This window comes from Manis pentadactyla, chromosome 6, assembly GCF_030020395.1.
Source record: "Manis pentadactyla isolate mManPen7 chromosome 6, mManPen7.hap1, whole genome shotgun sequence".
Lineage (NCBI taxonomy): Eukaryota > Metazoa > Chordata > Mammalia > Pholidota > Manidae > Manis > Manis pentadactyla.
The window spans coordinates 35,541,462-35,564,540 of record NC_080024.1 but is presented as its reverse complement, the minus strand read 5'-3'; the positions used below and the strand labels follow the sequence as shown (position 1 = coordinate 35,564,540).

Genomic DNA, 23,079 nt, shown 5'->3' with positions numbered 1-23,079 from the left:
CAAACATTTTTAGAAGATAATAAATGTGTTCTATTTCAGCTCACATTCATTCTAAGCTATATTTTGAATTTTGTTTAATTCAACAAAGATTTATTAGGGTGAACTTTGTCTTCACAGAGAATACATAAGAAGGGAACTAAGACTTGTACATGTGAATCATTATGAAAACAATAATCTCAGGTTAAAAGATGAGGCACACTTAGTAAAACTATGGAGAGAGATGAATATGAGTTGAGGCATGTACAGGAAACATCGTAGAGAAAGTGTAACAAGAATGGCTTTCAAAGTGGATAGGCAGAAAGGAAGCATACCAGGTGGCGGGAATAGTAAGAGCAAAAATGCTGAGGTGGGATGAACATGGCATGTTTGGTAGTGGCAGGAGTAAGGACAGAGGGGGAAGAAGAACACAGAGTACCTACTCAAGAGCAGTGGAACATAAGATTGGTGAGCTTAAATGAGACCAGATGGAGAGGAGACTGGGGTCCCTGGATGGGGGTCTAAACTGGTCTCAAAAGGAAGAAGGAGACTGAGCAGATCCGTGACCAGTCAGGTGTTATAACCACTTGTGGGGGCGTTGGGGAGGGTAACACGATGGCCCCCGGCAGGATGGCCTCGGGATGCGGGGGCTGGAGGTAGGCAGACCACCAGGAGGCGGCTGCTAGGTTCCAATGAGAAGCAGTTGGGGTCTGCACTATGATAGTAAGATGGAGAAGAAGAGGTGAATACAAGAGTCATTATAGTACAAAAAAATAGAAGTTGGCAACAAATCTGGCAGTTGCCAGTGGAGAATAAAACTACAAACACAACATGGAGGCTTCTAATAGAAACAGCCAAGCTGGAAGGAGGAGCCAGTCTGGAGGCGTAGTGATGAACTTGTTTGGGTAAGTGTTGGGAAAGAAGTGACAGCAGGGCGCTAGAGTGGAAATGTCCTTCACCAAGGCGGGACTTTATTGAAAGGACTGGCTTATAGTTATAGAAGCCATAAGCATAGTGGTGATTAAAACTGTGAGAAAATAATGTTTTCTGATGGAGAATAGAGTGAGGACAGGAGATGATATTAATAGTATTTAGAATTGTAATAATAATTTGTATTTAGAACACTTGCTATGTTTCAGTCACTTGCCTGTAAATTTCCATGCATTACCTTATTTATTGCCAATCAAGATCAGAGAGGTTATAGAGCTTGCCTAAGATCACAGAGCTAGTCCACTGTCAGAGCCAGGCCTAAAATTCAAACTGCTGGAATTCGTACTTGACTGGTACTTTGGTTTGAATTTGGTTCCACTCAACAGAAATCATTAAAGTGAACTTTAATAAAATCAGGGATACTAAGTCAGAGTGCAGACAGAAAACGAGGATATTAAATACATCTTAGAAGCAAGGAAGATTTTTATTTAGAAGACCTCCAGTAGTACCAAATACTGATTAGAGTTTAGATTAAATTCAGGCCTTTGAGAAAAATGTGGAGTACATTATGAGCAGACCACCAGATTTGGAGCTTAAGAAAAGATTTGGAGGTTAGGAGCTTAGGCAGGTTTAGGGTAAATGGTTTTGGTAGAAATGTGATGATACAAACCAAAATTCAAGGACTCTTGGCAAGAAGAAAGATTATGAAATATGTGGTTGATTTGCTTTAGGAGAAAGAAGGACTGATTGAACAGTAGTGATGACCTGGACAGGAGGGGGTTTTGTTTGTTTTGCTTTTATGGCTTTCTTGATCCTTCCATAGTTTCCTTTTTAATTACTCTTTTAGTTATGGCAAAATGCACACAACATAAAATTTACTATCTTAAACATTTTTAGATGTACAGTTCAGTGACATAAGTATATTTACATTGTTGTTCAATGTGAATTATCTAGAATTCTTCTCATCTTGTAAAACTGAAACTCTGTACCTGTTAGGCAATAATTCCCCATTCCCTCCTCCCCCAACAGCCCCTGGAAATCACCACTCTACTTCCTGTCTGCATGAATTTGACTACTCTAGATACCTCATATAAATGGAATCAAACAGTATTCTTTTGTGACTGGCATATTTCACTTAATATAATGTCCTCAAAGTTCGTCCATGTTGTAGCATGTGTCAGAACTTCTTACCTTTTTAAAGCTGGATAATATCCCATTGTAATATATTCCACATTTTGTTTATCCATTCATCCACTGATGGACACTTGGGTTGCTACTACCCCTTGGCTGTTGTGAATAATGCTGTTATGAACACAAGTGTACAAGCATCACTTCAAGATCCTGCTTTCAATACCTTGGATAAATAGCCAGGAATAAGATTGCTGGATTATACTGTAGTTTTATTTTTAATTTTTTAGGAGCTGCCATACTGTTTTCCATAGTGGCTGCACCATTTTACATTTCTGCCAACATCAGATGAGTGTTCCAATTTCTCCATATTCTCACCAACACATCATTGGCTGTTTGTTTATTCATAGTTACCATCCTAATGGATATGAGGTGGTATCTTGTGGTTTGATTTGCATCTCCCTATTGCTTAGTGATACTGAGCATCTTTTCATGTGCTTATTAGATATTTGTATATTGTCTTTGGAGAAATGTCTATTCAAATCCTTTGTCCACTCTTTTCTGTTGTTGTAGGAGTTCTTTATACATGCTGGGTTTTAACCCTTTATCAGATATATGATTTGCAAATATTTTCTCTCATTCTCTGGGTTGCCTTTTCACTCTGTTGTGTCCTTTGATACATGGAAGTTTTTTATTTTGATGTTGTTCAACTTACCTATTTTTCTTTCATTGCCTGTGTGTTTGGTGTCCTATCCAAGACATTATTACCAAATCCAATGTTATAAAGCATTTTGCCTGTGTGAGGAGGGTTCACAAGTGACAAAGTAGACTTTAAAGACACATGGCCCCAAGCACCAATATCAAAAGTCAGTTCTCTTTCCCCAGGCTGGATTCATGAATGACGGCAGAATCCTGGCCCTGGATGTGGAGCATTATAGCAATGGAGGTGCCTCCCTGGATGAGTCATTACTTGTAAGTGTTTTAAGATGCAAGTTCACCTTCTGGAAAGTATTACATAAAATAATTTAATTCAGAAAATGTCCAGTAGTTAAGTAATATTTAGTTATAAAAGCATAAAGACCCTCACTGCAGGCATACCCATGTGTTCCCAGCATTCCCAGAGTGAGCCCAGAGATATTGGCCAAGTCAGCATCCATATGTTATCTCCATGTTTACCTTACTTACAACTCTTTTCCCAAATGTAAGCCTTAGACATCAACCACAGCACTGCTGGTATTCTGGTCTAGGCAATTCATTGTTTTGGGGACTGTCCTGTGCATTGAAGAATGTTTAGTGGCATTCGTGGCCTCTACGCAGTAGATGTCAGTTGCACAGCTGTCCCCAGTCTTAACAACAAAAAGAGTCTCCAGACATTGCAAAATGTCCCAGGAGAGGAGGGGCAAAATTGTCCCTGGCTAAGAACTAGTGCAGTAGACCAAATACTAAAATATTTTCTCCCTATTTTCCAGAATAGTTCATTCATTACACTGTGTAGATGCTGCCGTGTTTAGGGCCTATGGATGTGTCAACATCTTTTGGAAATGTTTGAAACCTGGAAAAAAGTGTAATAGCTCTAAAATCTAAAAATAAAAAATAGTAGTATTTACTCAAATCCTTAAAAATCATTTCATAGCAAAAATGCATTTAGGACATGGGTCTGTTTTGGCTCGTTTGATGTGATATAGAAAGAGTTGGTCCTTTCTGGCCTGGTTTGAGGTCTGAGGACAGTAAAAACAGATATGGAAGGATGAGTGTCTTATTTCATCAACTCTGGATTTCCCCAGGTGATAGAAATGGGACTTCTGAAAATGGAAAATGCTTACAAGTTTCCCAACCTGCGTTGCCGGGGCTGGGTGTGCAGAACCAACCTTCCATCCAACACGGCTTTGCGCGGGTTCGGCTTCCCTCAAGCAGGGTTCATCACTGAATTCTGTATCACGGAAGTTGCAGCCAAATGTGGTTTGTCCCCTGAGAAGGTAATGCTCAGTTGGTCTCACATACAGAAGACATCACATTCCAGAGGTGGGAGGACGGTTGGGGGACATTCCTATTGAGGAATTTGAGATCTGGAGGGGCTAAGTGGTTTGTCTGAGGTAACCAAGCTAACAAGTTAGTAGACAGCTGGGGTTCCAAAGGTGAGAGGTCTCATCTTCCTCAGGCTTTTCCTCAAAAATCCTGGAGACAAAGGCCATTGAGGAATAAGTTTTGGATTCTGACTTGTTTAGGGAGAAGTCTCCATTGCTTGGGGGTGTAACTGCTGCCAACAGGTTCTGGCAAACCCTTCTTTCCCTGGCTTCCTTAACATCTCAGGCAGCTGCTATACAGTTTCTGTTATCTCAGCTACTAAAATAGTCTCCGTCCCAATTTCATTCGTCAACAAGCTCTGTTCCCTGCCTTGTGCCCCCTCCAGCCAGTATCCTGGAGTGCAGTTAGTGCAGGGAGACGCAAGGCACTCTCTCTTGCCTGTCTCCTTCCCTGTGCCTTCCACTGTGCCATGGGGCAGGGAGGCAGAGGAGGACCAGAGGACATAGCCTCCCCAGTGGGCTCTCTGTTCTCTCCTTGGTTAGATGGGGCCACTTTTCAAGTATGTTGTCTGTGGGCTCCATTTCTGCTCATTCTCTCAGAAATTGACAGTGCCCTGTGAGGGAGGGTTGACTCTCCAGCCGACCCTCAGCTGGCGCCTCATGCAGCGTTCCCAGACTCCCACACATCTGCCTCATGCTGGAGCGGTTCTTGGAAAGCCCAGTCCCCGGTTCACCTACTTTCTTTTCCTCCAGCATCAGATCTGAGGCCATAGGCAGCAGCTGTCTTCTTCGTGTCTCTTGAACTGGTCCACGCCCCTCCTTCCTGGCCACCTCCTCACAGCCTCTCTCCCAGACATCCTGTCACTAGGGAGCACTAGGGAGGGAATCAGATAATGATCCCTGAGGAAGTTGGACGAGAGACTAGCCACGCTTAAAAACACTGCCTTTCCCAGAATGGCACAGCTTACCAATTTCCAATCTTCCTTTTATAATGATCTGGAATGTTCTTAGGGGTGCAGGGAGAGTGTATGTCTGTCATGGCCCCTGTCAGCATGGGAGGTAGCTAACCATAGCTGCTAAGAATTTTCTCAACTGAGAATGTGATGTACCTGGTACCTTTTGTTCTCAGCTGGGGGCATTAGTCACCAATTTAAGGAATTCAAGAAGAATTCTGCCCATGACTCAGACATCCTGGGCTAGATCTTTTAATTTGTTCTTCATCCCAGTATTGATTACATTAAATAAACTTTCATATTTTCCTGGTGTGGAAATGAATGGTCTTATCTTCCCACAGCATCTGGATAATCCAAGTCACTGTAGATCATGTAGCCTGGAAATTAAATTCTAGGATCACCTTTCAACCAATATTCACAAATGCAACTAGAATTGAGTCTATAGTGTACCTGGACTGTGTTGAATTATATAAGAAATAGAAGGAAAGGATTTTCCTTTGTATTTACACAGAGCAACATAGGAAGCATATAAATGCTAACATACTTGATAGAGGCTTCAAGTAGAGGAAACATTGTTGGGAAGGGCTTCACCAAAGAGCAAGTGGAATAAGTTTGGTGCTTATAAAATGAGGGGAACTCGACTAGGAGGGCAGTGGATGGAAGAGATTATGTCTGCTGCCCTTCTGCCCATTTTAATCTCCTTTTCTTTTATAGGTCCGAAGCATAAACATGTACAAGGAAATTGATCAAACACCCTACAAACAAGAGATTAATGCCAAGAACCTGATGCTGTGCTGGAAAGAATGTATGGCTATGTCTTCCTATTCCCTGCGGAAAGTGGCCGTGGAAAAATTCAACTTGGAGAATTATTGGAAGAAGAAAGGGCTGGCCATCGTCCCCCTGAAGTTCCCTATCGGCCTTGGCTCGGTCCCTATGGGTCAGGTCAGTTCCCCGAAGACACAAAAGAAAAGGTGTTGGGGAAACTTCCCATTAAGGTGGATTACTCATATGGTTGTGATGCCTGATTGCTAACCTTCACCAAAGTTGTGCTCAATCAAACTAGCTTTTCTCGAGAAGAGACAAGAGCTCTTTGTCTGTGTCCCCAGGGTTGGTGACAAGCATGGTTACTGGCAATTCAGGAGACCTGGTGTCCATTCCCAGCCCTGGCCTTAGGCAGCCAAGTGAACTTGCTCTGGGCCGCAGGCCCCTCAAGTGTAAACCGAGAGGTGGGACTGATGACTGCCAATACTCCTCTTCCAGCTGCTCCACCTGCGATTCTGTGTCACTGGGCTGCGAAAACAGAAACAGGAAACTGCAAGGCCCAGGGTGCCAGCCCCCTGTTTGGGGGGTTGGGGTAAACTAAACCCAGAAAAGTAAATCAATTAAATAATTTTCTAAAACACAATTTTAGGACTTTGTTCACCTCATAACTGTTAAAATTATGAAGAGAAGGACTGGAAATCTGCTCTTATAGTTTAATTTCTTTAAAAAAATTAAATAAATTCCCTGCTTAGTTGCTAAATCCCACTTGCAATTTCCACCTCTTCATTCCTGACCGAAAATTAGCCTGAACAGCTGGTGGTCCACACTGCCCTAGCTCACCGAACAGCTGTGCTGTGAGACCCTTATAACCTGCGTTTACATGTGTGTATGAGTATATGTACCCATACAGAGGGAGAGGGCAGAGCCTTCAAAACTGTTGTCACTCTCCGTAGCAGAATTTGTACCTTTGGCTGAGCCGTGAAGAAGGTGTGGCAGGTGCTTTGAGGGAAGACGGAGCAGGGATAAATGGGGTGGGGCTGTGAGGAGCGCTGGCAAGCACACTGTGTGTTGGGGGAGCGGAGTTGTGCAGGAGTGTCCTTCCCTCTCTCCATGCCCATCTGTTCACCTAACCATCCTGGTTTGGCTTTGGTGGGAACGTAAGAATGTTTTCATGTTGATTGTAGAGAGGTGACAGCTCAGAGGAGCATTAAAGCAGTGCAAGTGGTGATGTTATCGCAGCCTTCCCATTCCTTGCCTGTTTATGATGCAAAAAAACACACAGCCGTTTAGTCACTTACATGAAATTTACCCAGCTGAGGAAGACAGTCAAGAGGCTGTGGTTGAGGAATAAAGACAAAACCAAGGTTAGTCAAAGGGAAGGGAGAGAGAAAAACAACCCTGGAAAATCAGGTTCATTCTCTTGCCCATGGACATCCAGCTAGTGAGTGGCAGAGCAAGGATTTGATTTCAGGACCATCTGGCCACATGTCCGCCATTCCATGCTGCCTTCCTAAGCACAGGCAGCCCCTGTGCTCCCAGCAGCTGAGGGGGCCAAACATACCTCCCATATATTTAATTACCAGACTGTGAACACTGAAGGGCATACAGTATCTACTTAACCCCTATATTCTCAGTGTCTTAGTATGGCACCTGGCACAGAGTAAGAACTTAAGTGTTTGAATGGCTGAGACATTTTAGGATGCTGTGAGACCAAAGCAAACTTCTCAGCAATACTAGCAGTCACTGCTTAAAGAATTATGTTGTAGAATCATCTGTTCCAACACTCCAGTTGTGCGATTTCATAGATGCAGCTTGTGGAATTCTTCTGTGGCACTAACAATGAGCCATCTGGTGGTGCCACTTACCTGAACCAAATTTGATATTTTCAATGGCCCAAGGAGATCGCAAGTAATTTGTTGCGATCAAATTACTCGGCGGTCTCTGCGATGCTGCCCTGGGCACGCTGGTGCAATGCTAGTGCCAGCAGGGTCACACATTATAGGAAATGCACAACCCACTGTAATTGTAGCTCAGTCACAGGTACCAACTGCAAATTGCCACAGCAGCTTCTGAATTGCTTGCAGGGTCAAGAAGGCCAGATACAGACTTTACAAGCTTAAGAAACAGATCAAATGGCCATACTGGTGAAAATTCATTAATCAAACTTCTATTGAGTATTTACTATGTGTGAGATCCTGTTGCATTCCAAGGGATACATTAGGACCCAGTCCTTCCCTTCAGGGGGCCTACATCCTAGCAGAGCACAGTGAAGTGCCACAGCATGGAGCCCAGAAGCAGCCACTGCTGCTGGCATCACCTGATATCTGATGTGCAACCCCAGGGCAGCAGGCTCTGGCCTCTCAGTAGAGGATGTCACTCCTTGCCTTTATTATTTTGGGAGTAAGAATGGCTAGGAGCACAAGATGGTATTTCTGGGTGTGATGTGGCCATAGACATAAAACACACTCTGCTGCATCTTCCCAGGGCTCATCAGCATGATTATCATGGCTGTGATGCCTCCCTCAGGGCACTAAGATACTTCCATAGGCTGTAGCTGTAGGTACCTTTGTTCTCAGAAAGGGTACCCTTATGTCCCTATTTTACCAATGCATTCCTACTTTGCACCTGTTGACCAGGTAAATAAAGGCCATTTTCACTGTCAGACTGTTTTATTTGGAAGGACAGAGGCTTCTGCTTATCATGCACTGGAGTAATGTGAACCTTTGGATACCAATAAACTGGAAATTCTCCAAATGTGGCTCACAGCACACCGTGGGTTATGAATGTCCTCCTAGTGGGGGGGTAGTTGATCTAGGAAGGGAGGTCTTTCCTTGGGTATATCTGGTGATTGACATGTGATTCCAGAGACTTTCACTTACGACCAGGATTATATTTAAGCCATATAAGTGAGTAATGAAGGCTTACTAAAATTGTAGCTTCATGAAATGGACATTAGTTTGTTACCAGAATTTTCTGAAGACCCTGCCTTTATAAATCCTAGATTATTTTGCCACTTTGCATAGAAGCTTAGATAGTAACAAACCTAGCTGACTGAGCTTTAAGTGACTCCTAGATGGCTCATACCACATCTATGAAGTTGGCACTTCTCAGTTGAACAGCTACAGAGTGTGCCTTGCAGGGCTTTCTGAACCACAGAAGAACCTCTAGAAGCATTTTCTCTAGGACTTCATGCTGGTAATATTGGTCTTACACTGGAGGCTTAAAGTGAAGAATCTATACTTGTTTTTGCAATCTCTCAGGCTATCTCCATACCTCTAGTTTAACATGGGCAGAGTTGCAAAAAGGCACATTTTTGTTGACTGTAAAACATGTTTAGCTTAAAGTCTGAATTTTCTGATTCCAGCAGCCTTTAATTCTATGTTAGCAATTGGTTCCTTCTGCATCCCTATGGGGAGCTATACAGTTGGATAAGATTACTTCCAAGTTCCCTTTCAACTAAGCTCTGTGATTCTGTGACAAAATGATTTAGACTGAGCTTAGCTCATTTTGCAGCAAAAAAACTAATGTCCATCTGTCCCATCTTATTTGGATTTGTACTTTTGCTTCTCTGTAACACACCTACAACTATGAGAATACGTGTTCATATCAACACTTCTCCCCCTCCCTCAAACCATCTACATGTAACTTGGCATTTTAAAACTGACACCACTCCCCTCCAAAACAAAACCCTAAACCTAGATTGTTGCTCCACGCTGGGTCGGGGGAAGGGAACGTCAAGCAGACTTTTAATGGTACTGCCAGTGAACCCAAATGTCCTGATGAGGAAACAGTAGCTTAAGGAAGGCAGTTCTGCCCATGACTCAGCACCATCCAGCAACAATCTGGCCTCTTGTGGGGTGAGATGGGGCAGCACTTGCTCCAGTTGCACTGGCTCTGCTCAGTGCTGAGGATAGCAGGGGGTGGGAAGGGAAGGAGGGGCTGCTGGGAGAAGTGTCTGTGGCCATTTTGGCAGGGGATGGGAAGGAAGGGCTGCTGGGAGGAGAATCTATGGATATTTTTGCAGCAGATGAGAAGGAGGGGATCATTTCCAGGGAAAATGTTTTAATTGACAAGACATATGCTAATCCCACTCAAACAGATCATGGAAACTGTTTTCATCTTTTTTGCTTAGGCTGCTGCCCTGGTTCACATTTATTTAGATGGGTCTGTGCTGGTGACTCATGGTGGAATTGAAATGGGGCAAGGGGTCCACACTAAAATGCTTCAGGTAAGAATGCAAATGACTGGATTAAGTTGAATGTGTGCTTGTAGACATGTGCATGAGAAACTACAAATGTACATTTTCTTCTCCAAAATAAGAAGAGCAGGAGGTTTTAGCTTTGACAGCTGTTAAGCTGTAGCACAAACTGGGTAAACAGGCCATTTTTGTGAGTGAGCCACCTAAAGGAATGTGCCAGAAGAGTCTCGGGTAGTCTTATTGCTAAAGAAGGCTGTGTACGTATTTGCTGCTTTCCTTTGGACATGGTATTAACAAGCGAATTGTCTTTTTTAAACCTCTGGTAGGTAATAAAAAGACTTGTAAATTCCAATATTGCATTATTTCTCGCCCTTTTGATAGTAAAGCCTATAAACAACTGGTAATCAAACTCACATTTGCTATGTCTAACCAAACTTCACCGGTTTGCTTTTGGCTCATTTACTTTAGATTAATTGTTAGCTGCTGTTTCTATTTTGCTAGTCTTAATAGTGATATTACAGATTACAAAATATTTAAAAGAAGCAAACATTTTAAATCAGAAGACCTTGCACAATTCTACCACCACTTAGCAATAACAACTGTTTTGGGGTCTTTCCCTCTTTTCTTTATCTTTTTTAAAGTAAAATTGCTAACATGCCATTTATATATTTTGTATCCTGTTTTTTTCACCTATTCTGATGTAGAGCAAGCACTTCCTCCTGTTGCTAAGAACTCTTTGCAGTCATGTTTTTAATGACTGCATTTGGATGTATGTATAATTTATTTAACCATCCCCAATTGTTGGACAGTTAAGTGAATGTTTTTGGACATAAACCTAAGATCAAATCAATGATTATTTTATTAAAATAGATTCCCAGAAGTGGAATTATGGATCACAGAATATGTCTTAAGTCATTTGGTACATATTACCAGATTGTTTTCCAGAAAGTATCCATCTCATTACACCACTAATCAACATTGTATGTTACAGATTGTTATTAAAATCTTAAATAATTTGATAGGTGAATGATAATATCTCATTACTGCCTTAATTTGCATTCTTCTGGTTATAGACATAGTGAAGACATATTTTTCTTTCATGTTATAAGTCATTTGAGAAGTGTCTGGTCATATCTTTCCCCATCTCGGGGGGGTGAGACTTCAGTGTTTTCCTTACTGGGCCACCAGGACCTTATGCTGCAAGCTTAAGCACCTCAGTAGATGATCTTCTGAAAGCTGGTCAGGTGGAAGGGCTCTTCATGCCTGTGTCCCTGTCATAGTTATGGGAAACTATTAAGCTATACTGCTTGTGGGAAAGAGGGGAATTTGGGATCAGCTGAGGCCAGTAGTACGATTTTGCTCCCCAGCACTAAAAGCAAGGGGAGAACAAAGCAGTCATCCCAATCCCTGTGTTGGCCAGAGGCAGCAGCCTCCTCTCTTTCTGTGATCATGTGTCGGTGCTACCACTTCCCCAGGGCTGCTGACCTTCATACAAGAAGCACCTTTTTCCTAGACCATCTCCAGAAATGTGAGTCAAGCATCTACTATCATTAAGGTCAGCTTTGCAAGAATTCTGCAGTGTGATTGTAGAAGAGGCCTCCAAGGTGTTGATTTTGTGATTATAAAGATGTGAAGCCTTTTTCCCTGCCCTGGCTTGGGGTTTCACCTTCTATTCCTGATGCTATTGCACAAAAGAAAGTTAAAGGGAAAAAAAAAGTGTGCTCAGGACTTGGGGTCCAGATTAGCTACAGGGTTTTTAGAAAAGAGGAGCATCTTGTGGCTGGAGGAATTCATGGTTCTGCCCACTTGTCCCTATTGTGCATATAAGGGCTTTACATACGTGCTACCATGTGGGTATATGCACAGGTCTATGACTAACCAGAATACTTGAAAAGAAACTCTTCTACAATCCAGGTGGCCAGTCGTGAATTAAGGATGCCAATATCTAAAGTTCACCTGCGTGGGACAAGCACGGAGACTGTCCCCAATACGAGTATCTCTGGAGCTTCCTTGGTGGCAGATCTCAATGGGTTGGCAATAAAGGTAAACACCACTGCAGTGGCGTCCAAATCAGTAACCCCACCAGGCCAAGTTATATGGGTGGGGCTCAGAAGATGTTGAGAATTAATCCAATTCTTATCACCTTCCCAAACCCTCTGGCTGAAAAATGTGCCTTCCCCCAGTCTCAGCCTCTGTTGGTGGTACAGCACCTAGCCACTCTCCTGGGGTGAAAAGCCACCTCCTTTTCTCCTTCACTCCTGACGTCTCACTGGTCATCAAGCCCTTTCAGTTCTACTAAAAAATGTCGGTGTCTTTTCACTTCCATGTCCTAGTAATACTGCTGCTTTGACTCAGACCTGCGCCTCTTGCCAGGGCCACGGCAAGGCTCTGCCTGTCCACCCGCTTCATTGCCTGTCACTCTGGCTTCACGCCGTCAGAGTGAGGCTCCCCACAAAATAAATCTGGCCATGCTGTTAACAGTGGCTCATGATTTGCCGACAGTTATCCTGTTGGAGTCCTGACCGCTTAGCGTGGCTCCCATCCTAAACGGTCTGTCCTGAAGACCAGCTCACACCTCACCCCATCCCCGTGAAACCTGTCAGATCAGCTCCTACAGGGTTGGTCTCTTCCTCCTCCCTGTTCCATGGGTCTCTTAAACGAGCACCTATAATGGCCTGTGTCACATTGTTTTGACATTTGTGTTTGAAAGTAATTATGATCATAATTTTAATTAAAAAATAATCCCTAGGATGCTTGTCAAACTCTTCTAAAACGCCTTGAACCCATCATCAGCAAGAATCCTGGAGGCACTTGGAAGGAATGGGTGAGAACCACTGTTATTTTGTGTTTTATGTTAGAAAATAAAGAGGGGGAGAGAGAAATATGTGTGAATTAAATATTAGTAGAAAGGGCACTTACAGTCACATAGTGATAAATAGAGACCCGTTGGCTCTCAGCAGGAGGAAATCTTATCTCAGTTTGGTAGAGGAACTCTGGCATCTGAGAAAATAATCTATTAGAGAAAAAGGTGGTTCTCTTGTCCAAAACTCTTTTTTTAAGCAAGAAGTAATTAATGTTTCTTCCAAAGGAACCTAGGTATTTTCTAGACAATAGCTATAAATCTGTTTGTTCTATTTTGGGGGGTGCCACTCTTCCTAAAACGGGAAGACAACACTAGAATCCTCCTATAAAAGTAAAAAACAAATAAGCACTCACGTAGAAATAGGGAAACATGCCATCAGTTATGCTGCAATCTTGTTGGAAGCAAGGACACACATTCCAAAGTTAACTAAGCAAACTTTCAAAGTAATAGGCTATAAAGTACCAGATGGTGTGGGAGGGACATCAGTAAGGGACAGGAGTATGTGTCATGCTGACTGCTGACTGCTCTAGAACGTCACATGAAAAGCATTGGTCTGGGGGAAATAACGTCTGGGGGTTGGGGGGCTACTCAGAAATGGACTAGGACTCATTCTATAATTCTTACTTATGGAAGCACTCAGTCCTTTCTGGGCATATTTATTTCTGCCCTCTGCCCTGTGCTTCTTGAGCCAAAGAAAGCCTGAGAGAGCCTGAGCGGAGAGCTGGAGAGAGATGGAGGGCTAGAGTCAGTCCTCCGCCATCGCTAGAAGCTGCCATGCAGCCCACAGTCTTCAGTAATGGTTGCGCTTCTCACCCTTTTCTTCCCCAGACTCAGGGATTTGCACCAAATCTCCATTTTCCTATATATTAGTCAGCTGTGTGCACGGCAGAGTCAGGAGAGCTTTTGATGTAAATAGCACAACCTAGCAAAATTATACCCCTTTCCTAAGACTAGGATGGATACATGCTATTAAAATTAAACCCCCAAACCCCCAACCATCCATTGTGTCCCAAAATATGAAATATGTTCCATGGTAATAGGTTAAGTGTTTCCAGACGACTGAGCAAGTTCTTGCTAAGCTGAACATGCATGGCCCACAGTAGTCCAGACTGTAAGGGTAACACACCATGGCAGTCACTGCATGTGATCATATGCATTGAACAAATGCTGCTACTATAAACTGTAAACCACAGGGGCCTCCACCTGGAGAAGGAGAATGCTGAAAGGAACAGTAATCTTGGTCCTCCCTAGTTATCACTAGTGATAGTTTTACTTAACATATAGTAAAATTAAAATTGAAGTCTCTAGCAATTCCTTCCTTAAATATCATTATTGCATCATGCTGTACTCTTCTTTCACAGGCACAGGCTGCTTTTGATGAAAGCATCAGTCTTTCAGCTACTGGCTACTTCAGGTAAATAGTCCTTTAATCCCATGTTGTGGAAAATGGCAGTGGTTTCTTGAGGAAGGGTTTCACTTCTGTTTGCAATTTTTTCAAAAACTGATTTTGTACCTTCTATTAACTCCTGTAATAAAGAACATTCAGCTGCTCGCTAATCCAAATATCCAGAAAGGCTTTTTTTAGGAAAAACAGGCACATAAATAAAATACAATGGAATCGGTGATTCATATCATACTGGGTAGTACGAGAGGGTCATCTGTGGGTTAGAGCAGTGGTTGACCTTTTGTTGAAAACTCAGTGTATCCCTTAAGTTAAGAAACAAAGGTAAGAGAATACAAATTAAACTCATAAGAAGATACATGCTATTTCACACCTAGATTGGCGAAAAACGAGAGATGTGACAATAAGCCATGGGTTTTCAAGATGTGGAACAATTAGGACTCACATACTTTAGAAAACAATAAACCAAATTATTCTAATGGAGAGTGAAAACCGTCAGAGGGCAGGATGACAGAGAGCAGAGTCTTACCTGACCATGTCATTTGCCAGTTGTCATGAGGGTCCCAGGGCACTGACTGGCTGGCAGGAGTAAGCATCAGGAATTTTTAACAGACACCTCCTGGCTGGGGAAAGCAGAGGAAAGAAGGGTACAAAGTGGTGGCAAGCTGCTGGCCTGTGCTTCTCTTTCACCACGACATTCACTTGGGGTGCTTAAGGAAGAGGTGGGAACAGAGCAGGCAGTGGAGACCAGAGTAGTGGCAAAGGATGAGAGCCGAATCCTGGAGCCAGAAAGATGAACAGGCAAGCGTGCACCTTTGAAGTAGTATTTGGTGTAAAATGCAGGTGGAATTCCCCAAATCTGGTGACAACAGGATTGCATGACCAGTATTAGCCAAAAACAATAGATAGATAGTCATACAGTCAGCAGCTAACTTCCAGGCATAAGGAGTCAGGTAAGGAGCAATTGGTTATTTTTATTAGACAAAGCAAGTTTAATAAGAAAGAAGTTTATATTTCTTCATTCATCAGATATGTGTTACGTGCTGGCACATCACTGTACAAGTATATTCCTCTTGTCTGCTGTGCATACAAACCGAACACAGCTCCTTATGGGTCCATTTATCATCATGGCCAGCAATCAGGACACTTGATCACTTACCAACACTCCTCAAGGATTCTGTTTCCTCCAGAGGTTACGAGTCGAATATGAACTGGGAGACAGGGGAAGGCTGTCCTTTCAAATACTTTGTTTATGGAGCTGCCTGTACCGAGGTTGAAATAGACTGCCTGACGGGTGCTCATAAGGTCAGTACCAATTGGGAAGGTCTTCAAATTGCACTTTGGATACACCTCAATTCCACATTTCCATCTTTCTGAGCACTGTAGAAACACTAGTGTTTGGCTTAATAACAATTTCTTTGTATTACTGAAAAAAAGTAGAAGTTTGGTGATTGCCTTGGTGCTGTGGCTGCTTCCATGGAAAACAACTGGTGGCTTCTGTTCTTATTTCCCTGATGCTTTTAAATAGAATCAGGAAAGAAACCAAGGAGGAAACAGTCTAAAGGGAGCCTGAATGTAGACTGTTGGCACAGCCAGCAATCATGACCTAGGTTACAGCACTCAGTTAGGACAAAGTCAAGTCAATATTTTTCTCTTATTGTTCCCAAGGAAAAAAAAATCAGTGCTTAAGCTGCTTGAGTATTTGTATAACTTTGAAAGTTATACTAATAAACTTCTTGACAGTGTAAAACCTTTGTCGCTTCTTTTTCTTGAAATACAGTGTGGCCCAAAGAAAAGTTCTATACTAATGCCATCCTGGCAGGAACTGTTTCTAAACTTTCCCTCCCTAAATTATATTCATTGAAAGAAACACTTTTACTTCTTTTTTTTATTGCTAGACTATCAGAACAGACATTATCATGGATGCTGGCTGCAGTATAAATCCAGCCCTTGACATCGGCCAGGTATGGGTAACTGATCTGCCTTGCTTCCTGTTTGTAAAAGCCAAAACTGCTGTGGGGATCTGCAGGGAAAATGTCCCATCTGGCTTATTCATCGTCCTATTTCTCTAACCCATTAGTCAGAATTTCCGATTCATGCCAGCCACAGAACTCAAATCTCTTGCTGTTTAAAAAGGGGAAGGAAACAGAGGTGTTTTAGGAAGATTTTGAAGAGCGATTACAGCCTGTGCTTGGGGAACGTGAACGAAGCAGGACTAAGCCGGCAAGAGACGAACCAGCCCACGTCTTTCAGGGAAGCATCGAGTGGAGGGCTGAGTGTGGAGGCTTGGGTGTATGATGGGCTCCAGCTCCAAGGGGTTTAAGTCGGGTCAGGGACAAGATGTCAGTGGTTGCAGCAGTAGCTTCCAATAGGAAGCCTACTCTGCACACAAACCTTTAAATTTAAATTTGAAATAATTGATGATTGAAAAATCACAAGCTGTTTTACATAAATATTCAAGTGTCTCGCATCTCTTGGAAATGCAGACATTGTGCACTGGAGCTACATTTCCACAAGGAAAAGTCAATTGACTGCCTCTTTAGGAAGTCATGCGCCCTCTGGCTCTAGGACGCAGGACCCACCTGGAAGCTTCCCTCGCTTTCTTTACCTGCCTGTATCTGTGAGCAGTTCAGCTCACTCCCTGCAATGGAGAACATAATCTGAGGCAGTCTTCCCTTATGACATTGTGTCACTAGGGACTGGGAAGAATGTATGGGTTGGAGAAGTCAAAGCAGGCTTCAGGGAGGAAGTGGGTGTGGATGAGGCAGTCAAGGTATGAACAGAAAAAGGCTTTCTGCTTGGGAGGAGAAAATCAACCTAAAGAAAGACATGAAATTCTGCATACTTTGTGTCATGGCTGGTGATGAGGAGAGGGCTAAAGACAAAGGCAAGTTCCTGTGTCACAGGAGTGGAGCGTGAGACTGGACAGGAGAAGGAAAGAGGGCAGGCCGGTGGCAGTCCTCCGAAGACAAGCACCTCACTTTGTAGGTGGAGGTGGCAGCCTGTGGGTGGGGGGGTCTAGGGTTTCAGGAAGATGCATCTGACATCAGGGGAGAGAATATTCCTGTTAACAGACAGAAGTGAGGATGGAGAGTGAGGTGGAGAAATACAGCCGCAGGAAACAAGTAGACCAAGAATAGAACCGGAAATCCCCAAATGTGTGGAAAGCAATTTTGGCCATATGTGGACATCTAAGAACTGGAACATTCTAAGCTGTATTGGAAGCTTAGCACACAGCTCATGTTACAAGTGAGGAAGCCGAGTCCGGAGACGTGAGGCCAGCCCACTGGTGAGCAAGGATGGTGAGGTGAGACAGCGGGATTCGCAGACCCGGGGAGCCCTCCTCACGTGCTGGGCTCTGTGAGCAAGTCCTCAGGGGGAGTTTCTTCTGCCTTATAGCAGAAAAAATGAGAGTGTCTGAGGCCTCTTCTAGAGCTATAATTTTAATGCCAAACTGACATTTGAACTCAAGTCCTTTGACTTTAAACTTAGCACTGAGTAAGATGTTTAGAGACGCTTTTAGGTACATTTTTAAGTAAACTTTAGAGACGTGCTCTAGGACATGCTGAAAACCCTCTTAAGCTGTATTCTAAAAATTCAAATAAGCAGCATGAAGTTGAAATGCTGCTGTTGATTGTATTTTCTCATATATGGAAAATCTTTTTTTCTTTTTTCTTTTGCCTCAGATTGAAGGAGCATTTGTTCAAGGCATGGGACTTTATACAATAGAGGAGCTGAATTATTCTCCTCAGGGTGTCCTATACACTCGTGGTCCAAACCAATATAAAATCCCTACCATCTGTGACATCCCCACAGAGCTGCACATTTCTTTGTTGCCTCCATCTCAAAACTCAAATACCCTGTATTCATCCAAGGTAAGCTGTGTTCAATGAATAAAATGCATGTTTATGTGATCTCTGTGCAGGGGGGTGGGGTTGCATTCATCTCTTGGTTGTTTGAGTTTTTTACCAGGATTGATATAGGAGAAAAAACCCTATTAAAAATTTAATTATAAAGTCATTTAACAACACTATAAATTTTTTTTAAGTACTCCAAATCTTGGAACCTAATGCAAACTACTATCACCATCAGGTTGTGTCTCATTTTTTGTTTGCAATAATCATCTTCTGCTTTCTCCATTTGGGATCATTTCCTTAGGCTGGAATGCTAAGAAGGAGAATACTGAGTTAAAATATTAAATTAGTTTTTGAAGGGAAAAATTAATATATATAGTATTTTGCATTTTATATATGAACACATGTGCCTATAGATGCACACATACATACATATGTAGAGAGACAGTCATAATCTAGTGGACCTGTTCCCTTCAAGGGTCTAGGAGAGTCTGCGTTATTCCTGGGGTGTTCAGTGCTTTTCGCCATCCGTGACGCGGTGAATGCAGCTCGACGGGAGAGAGGCCTGGTGGGACAGTGGGAGCTCAGTAGTCCCCTCACCCCAGAGAAGATTAGAATGGCCTGTGAAGATAAGTTCACAAAAATGGTATGTTCTGCTCATAAGATTCTGGATTTTCTCCCCCTGTCCTTGTGGTCCAGTTTCATTACCCCAGCATGGTGGTTTGCCCTGGAAGAAAAGGCAACAGGAATCCTGAGGGCATTTGAGCAGGGGAGGAGCCGAGTGGCCCTCGCAATGCATTTTTCCATCATCTGGGCCCTGCCTGACCTGCAGTGGGCTCAATTCTATGCCACTTGAAAAAGAAGGTTCATTCTTCTTTCATCAGTTTTATGTTCCTCCCTTGTTTTGTGGCCTTCCCAGGACAGACTGGTCAGGAATAGAAGTTCAGGAACTGTGTCCTGAAGCTAAGACACGAGGCCAAGGACATGGGCCACTCCAACAGTCTATTTCACTCTACACCAACCAGGCCCTGGGAAAGTGTGTGCAATTCCTGATTTGAACCACAGAGTGGGAAGGGCCGTTTCTTGCCCAGCCCACATCCCCACTGCATCAACACCCATGCTGAGCAAACACCTCAGCCTTCCTTGGCCATTTCCAGTGATGGGATTTTTTCACTGAGAGAGGAAGTCATGCTGTTCACAGTGACCTCTCTAACTATAAACAAGTTATTCCTTATATTGAGGGGAGAGCCCCCTCCTAGGCCTCCACTCAGGCTGGCTCTTTGTGGCACCCATTCTAGCTTTTCCTAAGCCCCATGTGCCACCCCCTCACTCTGGAGAAAAACAGAGACTGACTCCACTTTCTCTCTGTCCCTCTTCAAGTGTGAAGTGATGGCTCTCCTAGTGGCCCTTCCCCAGCCGTTAGTACCCTCCTGATTCCTCCACATTTCTCATGCTATCCTTCCAAGACCTCTCAGTATCCTGGTTTCCCTCTGGATAGTTTTAATCCTATTCTATATTTTGCTATTTTCACCTGCCTTGAACATTTTCCAAGTTGCAAACATCCAAATTTGTTCTTTCATTCTAGATTCCAAGAGATGAACCTGGATCCTATGTTCCGTGGAATGTACCCATATAAATCAAACACAAATTTCCAGGGAAAGTGGGGTGACCCTTCCAACAGAGCAGCCTGTCCAATCTCTACACATTAAGATGCTGGGTCTGAGAAGCAAACTGCCACAATTCAGAAATCATTTCACAGAGCATTACTTTTATTGACACTGCTTTTAAATGTTCCATTTAGAGTTTGATAGATATGCTTAAGCTATTTAGAGATCATATTTTAAATGGCATAAATATGAACCATTTTCCTCTTGAATGATACTCTCCATTACTCTGTCCCTTAAATCCATCTGGCTGAATGGAATAGAAGATGATAATTTGTATGATTCATATTTGACTTATATCCACCAATAGAAATTATACTGTCTAGTCAAAGGCTGTTTTCAAAATAATTGCATTAGCAATTTGAATTGTAAAGTTGCCATTTTCTTCTTTGTTCCCATCTGGTATCATCCTTCTTTTCTTGTCAGAATGGACCTAGGCATTGTATCTAAAGGGTCTGTGGGACCAAAAGAATAAATATATAAGTTGGACTTCATCAAAGGTAAAAGCTTTCATGCTTCAAAAGACACTACAAGAAATTGAAAAGATAAACCACAGAATGGGAGAAAATATTGCAAATCATATATCTGATAAACATCTAGTATGAAGACTATATATTTAAAAAACCTCTTACAACTCAAAAATAAATAAATAAACCAATTTAAAAATGGGCAAAGGAATTGAATAGATACTTTTCCAAAGAAGATATATAAATAGATAATAAGCACTCAATAACCACTAATAAGGGCTCAAACTCATTAGCCATTAAGGAAGTACAAATCAAAACCACAATCTGATACCATTTCACACCCAGTAGGATGGCTATAATCAAAATGATGGACAGTAATAAGTGTTGACAAGGATGTGGAGAAATTGAAATCCTTATCAATTGCTGGAGAGAATGAAAATGGTGCAGACTCTATGGAAAAAAATTTGAAAGTTTTTCAAAAGGTTAAATGTGGAATTACTATTTTAACCAGTCCTAGGTATTTACTCAAGATAATTGAAAACATATGTTCACACAAAAACTTGTACACGAATGTTCATAGCATTATTCATAATAGCCAAAAGTGGAAACAACCCAACTGTACCAACTCACAACAAAAAATGATAAAATTTATCAAAAAATGATTTTAAAAAATATGGCACATCCACACAAGGGAATATTATTCAGCTATACAAAAGAATGAAACATAATTCATGCTGTAACATGGATGAACTTGAAAACATTATCTAAGCAAAGGTAGCCAGACACAAAAGGTCACATGTTGTATGATTCCATCTATATAGGAAGTATCCAGAATAGGCAAATTCATAGAGACAGAAAGTAGATTAGTAGTTTGCAGGGGCTGAAGAGAGAGGGGAATGGAAAGGTGACTTCTAATGTGTAAGAGTTTCTTTCTCAGATGACAAAAATGTTCTGGAATTAGATAATGGTTATGATTGTACAATGAATATATTTTGAATATACTAAAACTAAATTGTACACTCACTTGAAAAGAGTGAATTGTATGGTATGAGTGTTACATCTCAACTTTTTAAAAAAGCGCATGTGGAGAGAAACAGAAATGTGAACAAGACTGAGAAGTTGTAACAATTATAAGAAATTTACCCCAGTGGCCTTCAGTGACAGGAAACCTCAAAGGGGTCTAAACAGCAAAACATAATCACTGAAAAACTCCATTTCCATTTATGGCAGATGGAAGAATCTGCACTGAGATATAAAGTACTAGAGACTAATGTATGGTAACTTCTCCCCTCACACTCTCAGCTGGAAGCCTCTTGCTTCGGGGCCAGGTTGAGAAGGCATGGTTCTTCATTGGCCTCAGACCAGTGACGCAGGTCATTCTTGCTAGGTAACATGGGTATCTTCCTTTAAAGAGCAGGTTTTCTCATTAATACCACAAACAATTGTAGAGCACCTACTATATGCCAGGCACTGTGCTGGTCCCATAGGATGTATCAGTAAAAATAGCAGCAAAGATCCCTGCCCTTGTGGAGCTTATAGTTTGTTTGGGGAGGCAGACAGAAAATAATAAATAATGAATAAATTACAGAGTATGATTGATATTGATGAGTGCTGAGGCAACAAGTGAGAGCAGAGCAGGTTAAGGCCGGTGGAGGGTAAGGGAGACACAGAGGCGGGGAGAGCACACTGCCCAGAGGAGGCGGGGGTACGAGCCAGGCAGGTACCTGGGGGAAGAGCCTGCTCAGGAGAGCCAAGTCCAGGGGTGGGCGTGTGCCTGGCCTGTCTGCGGAAAAGCACAGGGGTCTGCGTGACCAGAGCAGAGGAGGGGAGGGGACAGTCACACAGAAACTAGAAACTGTTGTAAAGACACGGGTGTTTAATCTGAGTGAAATGCGGAGTGGAGGAGTAACACAAGCTCACATATTTTAAAGGTTCCTCTTGGATGCCCTTGAATAGCTCGTAGGAGGGCACATTCTTAGGATTCGCACAACCTCTCAGTCTCTCCCAAGTCTTCAGTCTCTTCTGCTTTCTCCCCTTCACTCTGGGGAGTGCCTCCTTTTTATCCCTTTGCCAACTCCCCCTCCTACAGCCCCTGTCCATAAATGTTGGACTTCTCACAGGAGCTGTGGGCCCCCCATTTCTCTTCATTCCACACCCTCTTCCTGGCAGGCGACCTGGGCCCACATGGCCTGGGATGACTCCTGAATCTCTGCCTGTAGCGCGGGCCTCTGCCACTTAGATGTCTCAAAGGCACCTCAAACTTAGTGTGCCGCAAACCCACTCCCAACAGGGGAGTGATCTGAGCTGCCCCATTCTCTCAGTGCACACAGCAGGCCCTGGAAGGGGGAAGACTGGAAGGCGGGACAAGAGGCCTGTGAATGGGTATGAGAGACGGTACCTGTGTGAGGATTTTCACATCACATGTTAAAAATGCTAGCTGTTCTCTACATAAATTTGGGAACAATGATGTGGAAAGCTGACCCTCCTTCCAGTCACAAAGAAAACAAGTTCATCTGGCTCCTTAGAGTGAGACATGACGCCCAAGTAATTGGCTGAGTGTTGTGCAGTGCGAGCCGCTGGGTCCGCCTCAGAGACTTGCGGGATGCTCCCTCGGGAGGATGGACACCGGGCGAGGGCAGCCCCGAGGGGTGATTCTGGTCTGCTCCCGAGTGTGCTCCTCCAGTCGAGTCCTGCCTATGCTCCCAACCCTCTGATTTCCCCAGCTTCCTCCCTGAAGCCAAGTTGACTGTCAATCTCAATCTACTTCCTGTACAATGCACACTTCTGCCTGCCCTGGGGGGCCACCCACTGGAATAAGATTTCTCCCTATAATGAGCAACAAGAACTTCTTTAGCCAG

The 23,079-nt window shown here is 43.0% G+C and overlaps 1 protein-coding gene across 5 annotated transcripts in view; it reads left to right on the top strand.

Moving 5' to 3' along the window:
* LOC118933612 (aldehyde oxidase) overlaps nucleotides 1–20,884 on the top strand; it is a 65,979-nt gene extending 45,095 nt beyond the window's left edge. For 4 of the 5 annotated variants that reach the window (XM_036928126.2, XM_036928129.2, XM_036928131.2 and 1 more), the window contains 12 exons: nucleotides 2,920–3,006; nucleotides 3,819–4,010; nucleotides 5,726–5,953; nucleotides 9,906–10,001; nucleotides 11,886–12,014; nucleotides 12,721–12,795; nucleotides 14,196–14,248; nucleotides 15,427–15,541; nucleotides 16,135–16,200; nucleotides 17,923–18,111; nucleotides 18,569–18,736; nucleotides 19,676–20,884. In XM_036928126.2, the coding sequence (XP_036784021.2) occupies nucleotides 2,920–3,006; nucleotides 3,819–4,010; nucleotides 5,726–5,953; nucleotides 9,906–10,001; nucleotides 11,886–12,014; nucleotides 12,721–12,795; nucleotides 14,196–14,248; nucleotides 15,427–15,541; nucleotides 16,135–16,200; nucleotides 17,923–18,111; nucleotides 18,569–18,736; nucleotides 19,676–19,726 (1,449 nt within the window). In that variant the 3' untranslated portion in view covers nucleotides 19,727–20,884. Of the gene's footprint in view, nucleotides 1–2,919; nucleotides 3,007–3,818; nucleotides 4,011–5,725; nucleotides 5,954–9,905; nucleotides 10,002–11,885; nucleotides 12,015–12,720; nucleotides 12,796–14,195; nucleotides 14,249–15,426; nucleotides 15,542–16,134; nucleotides 16,201–17,922; nucleotides 18,112–18,568; nucleotides 18,737–19,675 lie in introns of those variants that run through there. The other variant, XM_036928133.2, reaches the window with a different exon arrangement.
* The last annotated feature ends 2,195 nt before the right edge of the window (nucleotides 20,885–23,079 follow it).